This window comes from Aplysia californica, unplaced genomic scaffold (genome assembly GCF_000002075.1).
Source record: "Aplysia californica isolate F4 #8 unplaced genomic scaffold, AplCal3.0 scaffold00060, whole genome shotgun sequence".
Lineage (NCBI taxonomy): Eukaryota > Metazoa > Mollusca > Gastropoda > Aplysiida > Aplysiidae > Aplysia > Aplysia californica.
Window position 1 is genome coordinate 852,418 of NW_004797330.1, and position 14,351 is coordinate 866,768.

The following is a 14,351-nucleotide window of genomic DNA, read 5'->3' on the forward strand; positions in this document are numbered from 1 at the left end:
TATAATCTCCTATAATGTGTGCGAGACTGTAGAGAATAGTATCACCTGGGCGTTGCTACTGACTGAAGTGTCTTTAGGCCATTTCCAAAGGGGGGACAATAACATCTCGAGTTCTTATGCACAGTAGCATTGTAATTGTAAATTGGCTGATTCATTAATGTCACGCTCATAACTGTGCCTGATTTACAAAAGAGAACTGCTGCTTTTTCTTTCCTAATCCTTACTATTGTCCTTCTCTACATCTTTTGTATGTTTGTCACACTCTTGTGAGCCGCTATTTCCGGGGTGCCTTGATAGTCGAACCAGACGTTGTACTGTTGAGGCTAGAGAGATGAGTAGAGTAAGTCTGATTCCCAGTAAGGACTTCTCTGTTGACATCCAACCCTTGGCGCTCATATGACCTTGTCCAGTTTCGAGCGCCGTAAAACCTCTATTAAAACTAAAAAGAATAGTATCAGACTTGTTAAAAAAAAAATTGATGTAGGGCCTACGTGTAGTCAGAAAACAGTTTTTAATCATTACAACTCGATCTAGCTAAAATGGTATTGTATGAATTTGTCTGAAAGATAGTTATTTGAGAGCATCCATGAGGAAAAAAAAAAATTGGTGGTCACCATAGTCGTCAGTGTTCACAGCTAATTAATCAGATTTAGTCATTGAAAAAACTTATTTCATAAACTATAGATCTATATCTAAAGTACGATATCAAGACAACTTGCTTGTCAAATAATAAACTGTTATTGTAGGCTACAATGAAAAATAAAGGACCCCCCCCCCCAGCTCTTAATTTCACTTTTTTTACAGTGTGCCTGCCAGGAATGATGGCGGCACGATTGAGTACCTGCTTTCATTTCTCCGACGAATTAAAGAACTTACTAAGTTAAGATTACATGTATTTGAATATCTATGGTCATTTGTGAATCGGAAGCGATGCCACTTGTAGTACGTTTGGATTCATTCAGCTTTTTTTCGATATTAATTCAGACCTTAAGAAAAGAAAGTACTTTGAAAAAAAAAAGAAAATTATTATTGTCTTTGAAGTTTCTCAAACTTATCTTATAACAAATTGTTTTGTAATGTTAATTCCAGTTTTCATAATCAAGGCACAGGAAGTGACATCATTCGACATTCGTCCTTTGCCTAACCAAGTGAGATTTGAGGAACACAAAACTAACTATGATAGGCCTGTCTCTCCCCAAATCCCAGCTGATTCAAGCTGTCACAAAAGTTGTGCCGAGGGGAAACCCCACTTCGGTTTCCCTGCCTACTTTAGCAGCAGCTTCAAATGTTGCTGTTCAGCAGCCAGCGAAGAAACTCACGAACTTTTCTCTTTCTCAAGATGCAAAGCTGGGCGCTCTCAAGGTGTCCTCCTCTCTGGCAGGTAGGCCTGACTGACACTGACTTGTGTAAGCTGTGTGGCAGGGGATGGTCTGTGTTTGTTCCCTGTTTATTGGGAGAATCGTTTCACTGTATCATTGAAAACTGGTTGTTTGGATTTACTAAATTCATTATTCTGAGTCTCATAAGTCCTAAGCCCAAGGTGCCAACAAGGACAAACACATGAAGCTGCATTGAGCACTGTACAACATCGATTAAACATAGAAGGACGCTAACTATTTTAAAGTAAGGTTGCCAGTTTGTGTGACGTCAGACTGGAACACCCCCTCCGATCATGTGACTATATGTAAATATAGCCAACGGGATGGCACGATGCTTAAGTGCAATGTTTTTCCAGGAATACTGGTAGGCTTAACTCACTTCAGACGGGTCACACAACAGTTGCGTGACCCCGCCGCGACGCTCGCTACGGGTCTCACAAGCCCTGCGTGACCAACTTTGGAATTTTTTTTTCGCTCTACAAATCACGCACGGATCGCGAGACCTGCCTCGTACCCTTGTTTGGCCAAGCCTGAGCTACTTAGACTCTTAGACTTCGTTTCGTATCTCTGGGGCCGGTAGTTTTTAAGTTATTGAAGGTGAAGGACAGTGACCCAAACTGGGGTTGAACAGACCGGAACTCGCGCTTTGTTTTTTTTCTATACAGCTGATAGTAATCCGACAGTCGCGTTGTAGTAACGGTCGAAGAAGTCGCATGAACAAGAATCACATAATTTCACCGTTTTCTGTACTTCTGTGCGTTTTACTAGTTCTAGTGTCTCAGAATATGATGTGTCTAATAGTTAGGATCCTGGATATGTACCCGAACACGGCCCGAGTCGTAGTTCTAGGGCTAGATCTAGCACTAGTACCGGTGTTGTTTTTCGCGCAACGAAATCACAACGTCGTGCCGTACATCTGTCTCATGTAATTCAGTGTATGGGTCTGAATCAATGCACAGACCAGCTTTTATATTTTAACCAAACACTCGCACATGTATACAAATCAAACCAGAACACTTTGAACTTTTATTTTTGTTGTTGCAGTGAATTTCATTCTACTTGTCACGTCTCTGGAAATTTTTCGGAAAATCAAATTCATGCCAATTTTTAAAAAGTCATACAAATTAAAGTGTTAGACTTGGACAACTTTAGTTTTTTGTATTAGTTTAAGCTTGAATGTTACTTTACTGTGTCAAAAAATGATTACAATAGGGTAATTCTGAGAGTTGTGGTGATTTATTGAAATACCCCCAAAAACGCCAGTCTTCAACGCTTGTGACTGGTGAAAGGGCCCAGTTGCAAGTGAGTTAATGAATGTGATATGATGCGGCGCGGTGCTCCGATATGAATAGCCTCTTTTGTACAGTAGATCTAGAGGAAACGTTCAAAGAATGAATTCAATAGATGCAGTGAACCGGAAAATTAGGAAGCTCTAACCCATCAATGTCTCAATGAAGTAGCAATGCCAACAATGAAAATTTAATTTTGGCCAGCACTATTTCTCCGAACGTTCGGAAAAATAAAGTAGCAATGCCAATGAAAATTTAAATTTTCACTTTAGCCCTTTTTTATTTGGTACCTAAGAAAGAATTTTCAATTCTAAGAATTATGCTTCTTGAATTTTAAGAATCGTTTAATAAATAAAAAAGTTATGGGGTTGTAAAGCTCTGCAAAATATGGATGACCCACATATAGGAAAATACTCCTAAAAAGTGGACCACGCAGTAACAGATTCTGTAAGAAAATTGACGATATGTCGGTAACTAATCGGAGTGTTAGAGAGAAACTTGGCTACCCGATAGTTTTTGGGTGTAGAAATCATTTCTGCAGTCAGATTTACTACCCATTTCGTAGTTATTTTGTTATAATTAAAATTTTGGTGTACATATTACGATTTTGCGAAAAAGGGGTGTCGGGATGAGTCCATTTTATTTATAGCATCGTATCACAACATGGGATCTTTAAGAATATATGTCGGCAGCGTGACTAAATAATTGCAAAGCTTTTTATGATGACTTTAGACCTTGCCAACCGTAAAAGATAAGTTAATTCAATCTAGTATGCCGTACAATTAAAAATTCTTTTTCCTCGTTGAGACGCGAACACCCCGAGACGAGATAACCTCGCCTCGGAATACCCCCATTGCGATGTTACAGGGGAATAGAGAGAAAAACAACCGGATGCGCGCGCCCGCCATTGCCCTATTTCAAGTGACCAATGAACGGGCCCGGAATAGTCATGCGGGGATTTGTAGGTCACATAAATTTGCCGCGAGAGTGAGGGGAAAATGGCCGGTCTCCGTGCGAAGCCGCTTTGGATACGGGGGTAGTCGTAGATTTACGATCGGGTCTAAACAACTACTTGACACAGAACATTCAAATTTGAGCACACTATAGAGGATAAATAGGTCTATTACCATATCGGCGTTGAAATTCAAACTCCTTATAGTTTTTGGTGTACCCGATACGAAAGTGTTCCCGACACCAAAAGTATAGGTTAATTTATGTGTACGAACTTCAACATCAACATATCATTAGTTTGCCCTATTTTCTGATTAGTTGCCGAGTTTCATTCGGATTGGTTCGGAAATAGAGCAGACCGAGGTTGACAAAGTAAGTCACCTACTCTTCGGCCGGGTCCGCAAAATCGCCCGCAAACGAGGACCAAATTTTCGCCGCGCGGGAAAGCCCGATTGGCATTGCTAAATAAAGCTGGGCACTATTTCTCCGAACACCCTGAAATCACATCCTTTCCCGCAAATTTCGGATATTATATAGATCTATAATTATAGTATAGTCCTACCAAAGATTGTTCGTGTACAATGTGGTTCAATCGTTCCAAAAAATGTCCGCAGTAAATATTTATAGAAAGAAAAGCTACAGTTCCAAACAGTTTTTCGCTACATGTACAGATATGACGTGTTGCCTATGAAGAGTGCTTCTCTTAAACTTAATGTGTTGTGTTCACTCGTGTGCTATCTAGATCTAGGTCAACGGAGGGTTATTGATAATGACACATAGAACTAGCATCTGCGTTCGTCGCGGCCGCGACCAATCAACCGTGGCTCGATTTTTTGGTCCCCGAATCGGGGAATAAAAGTCAAATAAAAAAAAGAAAGAAATCGAACCTCTTTACTTTTGAACGAAAGTTCACCTTGCTTCACTTTGTCTCTTTCTCACTTGTTGTCACCACGTTGTTTTGTTGAACGTTACAGTTAGATCTACTTTTATTTTTCCCTCTTTGTGGCGTTTTATTTTGTAGTGTGTATTTTATTCTTTCTTGTTATTGTTCTGATGTGTTGTTTTTCTATCAATTTTTTTTTTGTTGGGGGAAAAAAGGGTTGTATAGTGTAACGTCATTTAATTTGATGTTCCTACCTTCATTAGATTCTAAATATATACATGTATATATTATATATAGATTTAAATGTGTTATGTTAGAGCGTACGTTCCACCAAAACCGATTACATGTACTGACACTGACAGGCCCCTTAATAAATTATAATGTGTGTGATTCCATAATTTACATGTAATATCCTGTACTTTGTTTTAAAATTACGCACATTTAGGGTTAAAACAGCCAATCTTCTTCGGACAGGTGAGCTGTGGACCAGGCTGGAGGGTGGGGGGGGGGTGTCGGTGTCGTCGTCTTGTAGTTGCTGACACTGATTTCTATTTAATAAAATATTACAAACACATGAATAACCCCTTCTCATAAGCTGATAAGACATTACGAGTAGTTACGCCCCTTTAAATAACCTTTTTAGAAGCTTTTGTTGTTACGAATGATCTGGGGTTCGAAAGACTTGAAGCTACAGCGAGCACCTAGCACACCTCTGTGATTGGCCCAAATATAGATGACATATTTCCGCCATCTATTTTTGTCGTCTTCTGGGGTCTCCCTCGCCCGTTGACTAGATCTCGCCGTGACGGGCCCACTTTGCCGCTTAGCGCACGATGGGCAACATCACTTGATTTCATCGCGACTGCTTGGGCTGTATGTGTGTGTGTGTGCGCGCTTGTGTGTGTGTGTGTGTACAACTTTTGAGGAGAAGCAAAATTTATGGAATTAAAATTGCTGAGATTGTTTATAAAAGATAAAGTGGATTTCACGGGGCCCACTTTCCCAGTGTTTTTCAGGATTTTGGACTTTTTCAAAGGGTTATGTATTTTGTATAATTGGAAAGGTCTTTTAAAGACGAATTTAGAAATGTTAGAGAGACAGCAAAGGCTTGTGAAAAAAGTTATTCAATAAAATGTAACTTTACCTTGGTGCAAACAACACAATCCATGACTATCACCAAGTGGGTGGTTGGTGGGTGCTCTGGTGTGGTTTGCTTCTCTTTTCCTATCAAACATCTATCTTCCTTATCTCCCTTCCTTCTTTTTTATGTTTGTTACTCTCTTGTAACACTAACACCTCTAATCTTCTGGCGCTCATATGACCTTATGCAGTTGCGAGCGCCGTAAAACCTCTACTAAAACAAACAAAGAATATCACCAAATTTTGTATGGTAATCCGTGTTACCGAATTCACTGGCCACAAAAATCTTAATGTACACAATAAATGAAAATAATTAAAATTAAAATAAACAAGAAAAAAAGAAAGAAAAAAAAAGAAAGGAGTGGCCAGCCCTTTTTTTTCATCATTTCATTAGCTTTCTGTTAATATCCCCTTTTTTATCTTTGGATCAGGAACTTCACAAGTTCGTTTTGCACACACTGACCTGAAGGTGCCGGATTTTTCGGATTACAGAAGGGATCAAGTTAAAAATTCATCTTCGTCTCACAAGGCCACTGACAGTCAGAGAAAACTGACATCTTATCTGGTTGTTGGAGGTAAGCAGGTGTTTTCTTATTAAACTTGTTTCTGTTCTTATCTTAGATGCAGTAATGTTTCTAAATCAGTGCTAGATTTATTACTTGTTCCTTCAAGGTCTCTATGCAGTTCCAAGAATGTGTACTTGTCAAAAAAACTTACACAACTAAATGTTATTTTGACATGTGCTTTCTGTTGCAACTCTATAATTTATCCCAAAAAAAACAACTGATGCGTATACTTCAGCTATTTCTTGGGATGATGTCCATATTTCTACAGTTCAGTTGGCCATCCTCTTTATATGTGCTTTCGAGAAAATATTTTTGTTTAGTCGCTGATCTACAGAAGTGCCATACAAAATTTTTTGAGAATAAGTAAATTAATTAATGGGCTAGAATGTTTTAAATGTAGACAGACGAAAGTGAACAAGTTATGGGAAAACAAGTATCTAGTAGGCCTACATTAAGTCTTGACTGAGTCAGCTGTGAAGTATGTACTACACCTAAATACTGTCAAACCTGTGTAAGACGGCTACCCATTGTCAAGGAGAAAAGTGGCCGCATGAGACAGGTGGCCGTCTTAGGCAGGACTGATCAAGATAAAGAAAACAAACCATTCCCATCTGAGGCCCCAATCGAAAGTAGCCCCATTGTTGTTGTCTTTGTTGGTGTTGTTGCTGTTGGTTTGTATTTCGTTTGTAATTTTTATTTTGTCGCTGATTTTGCACAATGGTGACAATAAAATGATATGTATCAGACAAGGAAGACCGAGTGCCATGTTAAAAAAAACACATGGGTCGCCACCACTTGGAGAACGAGGGATGCTTCTGTAACAAGTTCATGTTGACGTCCTTTGTTACTTTGTTACAGACTGGGTCGACTCGGAGAACGAGGGACGCTTCTGTAACAAGTTCATGTTGACGTCCTTTGTTACGTTGTTACAGACTGGGTAAACAGTTACTTCTCATCTCACTTACGATTTGTGTATGAGTTCTGGGCGGGGCTTATGGGTTATGAGGGATCACACGCTAACTCACCTGCAGCTGAAAATTGGTAGCTATTGGTCAACAGTGGGAGGGGCCTACGCAACATGATCGGTTGGAGGGACTACCTAACAACAACGACAGGTGGTTGTATTATGACGGCTCGCCCACAACGCCAGGGGCCAATGCACAATTTATGACAAAACGTAATGGATTCACTAAAGTGACCGTCTTAGACAGGTATTATTGCTTAGTATTATAGGGGTTGTGTGTTAAATTATTGTGGCCTCGGCCGCGTTGGACAGGTGCCCGTTTTACACAGTTAAATTATATAGAAAAAACGCAAGGGGGGAAATGGAAAGTGGCCGTTTGTACAGGTGACCGTCTAATAGAGGTGGCCGTCAGGGCAGGTTCGACTGTAATACTTTGTATTTGTTAATTTTTCAGCTGGTGCGGTGGCTTGCACCTACAGTGCTAAAGCAATTGTTCGTGGCATTGTAAGCAATTTGAGCCCTGCTGCTGATGTGGTTGCTCTGTCCAAGATCGAGATCAAACTTGCAGACATCCCCGAGGGACGCAGCATGACCTTCAAGTGGAGGGGCAAACCTCTGTTTCTGAGACACAGAACCGATGAGGAAATTGAGACTGAGCGATCGGTGGATTTGAGCACTCTGAGGGACCCTGAGACAGATGAAGACAGAGCATCAAACCCTAAATTTCTGGTGCTTGTTGGAGTCTGCACTCACTTAGGCAAGTGATTTAGCGGAGAATCTAACTGCCAGTCTATAGTGTGGTTTAAAAATTTGTTGCGCAACTTATCCTCAAATATCTCTTTATCGGGTGACTCAGTGTTTCCGTACTTTGCAGAGCAGTTTGTATCAATTTGTCTTAACGTAATCATATTTTTCCACAATTGGCGCTATAAATCTCCATCATGCGGAAAATGGGATTGTTTACAGCACTTCCCGCTTCTCACAAACATTTTGTTTACGCATATGATATGGTCTACATCACTGCTTACCAATGGCACTTTTTAGTGGCAAAATTTCTTACAAGCAATTACTTTTATAGTGAATACATTTCTTACACTAAAGGTTCTCAAAATATATATGTTCAATAAGCATAATGTCATGATTTTTAAAAAAAATAACAGACTGCTTTTAGAGCAATATTGCCCCAGCTGTAAGCCTTTTAACTTGGATTTTTAATTAGTACTTAATAAGGGATTTTCTAGAATACAGTTAACAGGCGTTTACAAAAATATTGATCTATTATGACAAGTTGATACAAGCCATTGTGCAAAATCTGGAGAGTCTGTTTGATAGTAGAAAAAATATTTGACAATACATTTTTTACTGCACTATATAAATTGTTTAGTTACTAGCGTTTTATTCAGGCGAATTTTCAGATCTGCAATCTGTGTTCTTAATGATCAAATTGAAACAAGAAAAAGGCATGCTGGAGAGGTAAATGGAATTTTGTGCATTTGTGTACAGATATTAGTGAAAATGTTGAATCCAAATTTCTTGAACTAAGTTGTTGACTTGTAGTAATATTCCCTCTCTATTCCTTGTGGCTAGCTGTTACGGCTTGAACTGAAAAACCCAGAGGGAAAGAATGGGGGGGGGGGGGGGGGGGGGGTTATGTCATGCTCAGTATCTTTGGTTGTAAAATGAACAATCGAACTCTGCTACATAGTGCTTATGGCCAAGTTTTGCCAACACATGAAAAGGAATGCCTAGATACTGAAACTCAGATATAATGAAGTCATCGGGCCTGACCTTCAATTACAGTATAATCCGCTTATATCGATATGCTGTGGGAAGTGGATTTGATGTTGATATATAAAAATGTCGATAACAAGGGGAGGTCAGCGGTAAAAGACAATACTACTTTTTAAAGCTGGTTGCTTCTCTAGATTCTTGAAACTAACAGGGAGGTGGGGGGGGTGTTGGAGTTACGGCCAAGATACTACACCCTACGGTAAGATGTTGCAGCTGCCTTTTTCCCTCTGTAAAAAAAACGTAGCACTCATAAAATAGGCCACGCCCCCAGCGAGCATGTGACTGAGCCCCGATGGCTTAGCCCTGGGCATGTGGGATAGAGTAGAGTATGTGAGCGTCCTAGTTAATCCTACTCTAGGGCCCGTTCTAATCTAGATCTAGATCTAGATCTAAATAATTATCTATCTACAAAACTAAAATATTGATCAACGTATTTCAATATTTATCTAGATCTAATTAATTATTTAAAAAGAAAAACTTTAGATTTAAAAATTGTCTCACTTCGATAATGAGTGATAAGATCAGAGGATAAATATACTGTATGGGAAGGAGGGAGGGGGGGACAGAACTATTAAGCTACTACAGATTAAATGACAAACATGCACACAGAGAGATAGATGAGTGGGTGACTGAGTGAGTGAGAGAGATAGAGGGAGAGAGAGAGAGAGAGAGAAAATACAAAGAATACAACATAAAAGTATATATATGTCTTAATAACTCGCTCTCTCTTTTCTAAGGGCTCACGCTCTCCTAGCCTTGACAACGCCGGGGTGAAAGTTTACGACACACTTTCCCCGGTGACACAGTCACCTATGCACTCTTTGGACCTTCGTTAGGTGCTTTCAATTTTCCTCGACTACACAGCTCATCATATACGGAATAATAATATGCTTGAGGTGCTACCGTGCTGTGTGTGTCCCTGAGATTTAAGTGTTATAAATCACGCCGAACCACTTTTAAGGCAACTTTTTCATCAGATGAAAATTACTTAAAACAAATTTGGAGGTGAAACGGTTTCGGCCCCGCCATCCAGGAGAATCGAGAGCTAATTTAGAATAAAGAGATGGAAGACAAAGTTGATTCTCCTCGTTTGAATGGTTCTTAAAATGCTGTGATGGTGGCCATGTTATGATGATAAAATGTACAGAAGTGGTCAGGACATATAGTGTGCGTGTGTGTGTGCGTGCGTACGTGCGTGCATGCATGCATGTGTGTATGAGTATGTGTGGTGAGAGAGAATTGAATTGAATTTGACTTTACTGACTTTCGAGGTCAATGGCCCATACGTCATAAAAAGTTACAAGTTAATATGCAAAATACTGATCTCTCTGTGTTGTGCTAAAGAACAAATTACATAATAACCTACAACACAGAAAACATATAAAACATTTGCATCTAAAATCTAGTTCTACACCTAATGGAATGGGCCCTCACACAACAAAGTACAGAGTACAAAACATTTGTCATAGTCATGGACGCGTGATGCAGATTGTAAACAACGCTTACAGGCTGGACTCTGATCTCTCTAGTTTAGCTCTACTAATCTAGACTTTAGATTAAAAAATCAATTTCACATTGTCTTTCCATTTTTCGTCCTTTGGGAATCTGAAGAAAGACAATTATTTGGGTTTTCCTCTGGAATTAGAACGGCCGATTGCTGAACAAAACTGGCCAGTATGCCTACAGCATGAACGTTGCGAGTCACCCGCCGTGTTTGTTTAAATACTGTCGCACGCTCGCTGCTAGTGGCGCTACGAGTCGATGTGCCTCACAAAATTGGGCCAGTGCAGCATCTTACGGTAGGCTGTACTATCTTTGGTTACGGTACCAAAGAGTAACACGAGGCGCACACTACACACCAGTGCAAACTTTGTTGTAGCATCCTTGTAAGGCCTGTTTATGGTCGCTTGCTGAGGAAAATAGAAAGGCGAGGCACTGACTTACTGACAGTGGCACTTGCCAACGATGCCACTGTAGGTTCATGACTCTGCAACTCTGCTAAAAAAAAATGTTGTTTCTGTTCTCTTTTAATAGTTACCGGCACTGATTCTGGTGTGGAGCATCTGAAATTGATTTTAATGATCTTAAGACTTGTATGATGGTTTATCTCCTTTCACTGTTTATAATAAATTTACATTTTCATTTTTTCATTGGCAGGATGTGTGCCTATTGCTGATGCTGGAGACTTTGGTGGCTACTACTGCCCATGCCATGGCTCCCATTATGACGGCTCTGGGAGAATCCGCAAAGGCCCAGCTCCCCTCAATCTTGAGGTTCCTCCTTATGAGTATTTAGATGAAAGTACTTTGGTTGTTGGGTAATGAAATACAAGCACATTTAAGAGGTTTATGGGATTTTGACCTGCAGTAATAGTGTCAAGTGATATGGTGTGAATGGCTGGTAAAGACTTGAGTGGAAGACATTTTGTTCCTTGAAGATGTGAACTATTTATTTAGGAGAAGTGATGATGGACAGGTTTTGTACATTATGTATAGATATTGCTGTAGGAAGAAAGAAATTTGAAAGTTACGTTCTAGCATCTTTTGTCTGCTAGTTCTTTGTGTGCAGCTCTCTTTCTAAACAGTATACCATCTGTTCTATATGTTAAAAAAAGCTACAGTCTTGTCATGACGAAAGATTAGCTGATGATAAAGTGACAGGTTTCATTTGGTGGGTAACATGCCTTCTGTTTATAGTAATTTTTGTGCTGCAGTCCACACAATTCCTTGAATAAAAATTTGATGTCCTATGATTTTTTTCATAATGTTTTGAGTTTTTGTTGTGGAATAAGTGTTGTACTAATTGTGTTTAATTAATCAAGCAAGAAAATATTTGGGAAAGTATATATTAACTTAAATTATCTGATTCATCATGTCTAACACGTCGCTGATCAGTTCTATTTAATTTTCTATGCAGTTTAGCGTAAAAAAGCTGACTAGCTCTTGTGCCTGAACCAATGTGACTTGTGTGGGCATTTTCCCTTTAGAATTACGAAAAATGAAAATTGTGCCAAAATTCAATCAATTTTTGTGTTTTTGATGTAGATCTAGGCTACTTGTTGTAGAAGATAGAATTATATAGGGCACAGAAAACTCGAAATCAAGGATAGTTCGTAGAATTTGTCATTCCCTAACTGAACGCTATTCTTAGCATTGGCAACACTCTTTTCTCCAACACCCATATATCACGTTGAACAGCTCCTCTTGAAAAACGCGATCAAATTTTCCTTCCCAATTGTCTTGATGAATTTAACAAATTGCCTTGTGGGCTTTACTCTTAAGCTGAACAACAGATCCATCCAAATCAAGAGTATCCTGAGTCCACCAGGCATGCCCACACACAGCATGAAACATACACTGCCGGTATTGAGACACATCATCTCACATTACCTCCGTTATGTGAATGATGTGGAAGACCATTCTTCAATCTAGTCATTTGAGGGTGGGTGCTGGGTGGTAGTGGTACGGTATATTGGAAGATATGTAGTGTTGCGGCCGTGCATTGGGCATTGTGGTGTGTGAATTGTGGTTGTATGTGAAGGTAGACTCTGCTCTTTGGATTGGGAAGTGATTACAGAAGAGGGTTGGGTGGTGTACATTGTCATGATTTGAAGTAAAAGCTATGTTAAACGTTTCTTTTTTTTTGGTTTTGTTTTGTTATAAGGCTCATCAGCATCATTTTTCCTTTCTTTTGCTTTGACATTGAATGAGACACACTGCTGGGATCAAGACACATCATGGCACATTACCTGTAACTGTAATTTAGTGTGAGTAAGAGAGTTTTGGTTGAGGCCTAGGACGGGTTTAAGTGAAACGAGGCAAACGTTGTATCCATCCCCTTTTTGGGGAGTCTGGCTGTTTGTTTTGTGCGCAGCAGACGTTGAAAACAAAAATATAAAAGCTTCGAGTCGAATGAGGAGGGGTTGTATAAAGCGCATTTCTCAAGGTCATGCATGGCTAATTCATGGACAAAGTTTGGCCTCCAGTTGGCTTGTGGCTGATCATTTGACTAGTTTACTTATTATCATGTACAGTGACAGAGTGATCAAACTGAATGCAATCTGTATCACACAAGGACAAGGATATGCTCAAAACTCTGTACAGTGGAGATCCCTCCAACAATCATGCTTAATTCAAAGTAGTATTTAATTTATAATCATCTATTGTGATTGATAAACAAAGTAGAGTATAATTTAGTATAGTTAAAAATGCAAGTTCTTTGGTTTAAAGAAAGTCATCTATTGTGGTTAAAGCAAGGTTTTCGTTGTTCACTTGTTTTATATATAGATCTGCATACATACAGTGCATGCATATTGACAATGCGAGAGCGAGAAAGGAGGAAAGCAGGTGGTCTGGTGTGGTTTGCTCCTTCACTTCTTTCCTATTTATTAAATATCAATTACATTTATCTTTCCTCCTCTTCTTTGAATACTTTGAATAATATCTCTCTAGATGCATCTCTAATTCTAATCTTAAGCACTTTTATATAATAATATGTATAGCCTGCGGCCTATTTGTGTAGTAAGTGCCATAAAACTGATTGAAACTAAAGGCAAGGAAAAGGAAAGACACACAGCGAGAGAAGAGAGATAGAGCTAGATGAAAGAGGGAGAAAGGGTGAAGTGATGATGAGAGAGGGACAGACAGATAGAGTACAAAGAGGGAAGGAGTGAGAGAAAAACAGTTGGGCACATATAGGGGGGATGATGTTCACTCTCTCTATAGACTGTGATACCTTTCATCAGCGAATAAGCCTAATAATATGGAGAGACATACTGATATATATATATCTTAAGAATTTGAGTTTGACCTGTATGCACATGCAGCAATTGCTCAATGTTTGTTAAACGGGTCCTCCAAGAAGTTTCTTAATTAATTGTTTATAAATTCATCAGTTTTGACAATTTTGACAGCTCCTGTTTTATAGATTTCTTTTCTGAATATGGCCCCATTTCATTTTTCTGAGTGATAAAGTATCCAGGACTATCCCTATGTTACTGTTACTGTTATTAGGGGATCAACGCAACAGGTAGAAATACTTTATTCTTTTATTTCAGCTCATGAACTGATTCTTTGTTTCATGGTGCCATAAAAGTAAATTGCATTTTAACCTTCACCGTACTTTGATTTTTGCATACCGATATGTAGAGTATTTTGTGTTCCCTTTTTCATTTTGGGTTTTAAAAGTAACTTTCCGAAATTCTGTTTGATTCCCTGTCTTGCCTCACTTTACTCACCAATTTCACAATCCTAATCATTTAAAACTTCAGTTAAGGGTTCATTCTTTGGATATATTGTGTTTACATGGCTAAAAGTCGATTTTGACCATTTTGAGTTAAGGCAGTGCCTTAGGAAATTCAATGCTGAACAAAGGGGTCTTGGAATTTTT

At 39.2% G+C, this 14,351-nt stretch overlaps 1 protein-coding gene across 1 annotated transcript; it reads left to right on the forward strand.

Moving 5' to 3' along the window:
• Positions 1–1,112: 1,112 nt before the first annotated feature.
• On the forward strand, positions 1,113–11,724 carry LOC101853446 (cytochrome b-c1 complex subunit Rieske, mitochondrial). Its single transcript, XM_005093240.3, has 4 exons — positions 1,113–1,381; positions 6,074–6,217; positions 7,627–7,929; positions 11,121–11,724. Exons 1-4 carry the CDS (start codon positions 1,177–1,179, stop codon positions 11,282–11,284), a joined length of 816 nt encoding a protein of 271 aa, XP_005093297.1. The 5' UTR covers positions 1,113–1,176; the 3' UTR covers positions 11,285–11,724.
• The last annotated feature ends 2,627 nt before the right edge of the window (positions 11,725–14,351 follow it).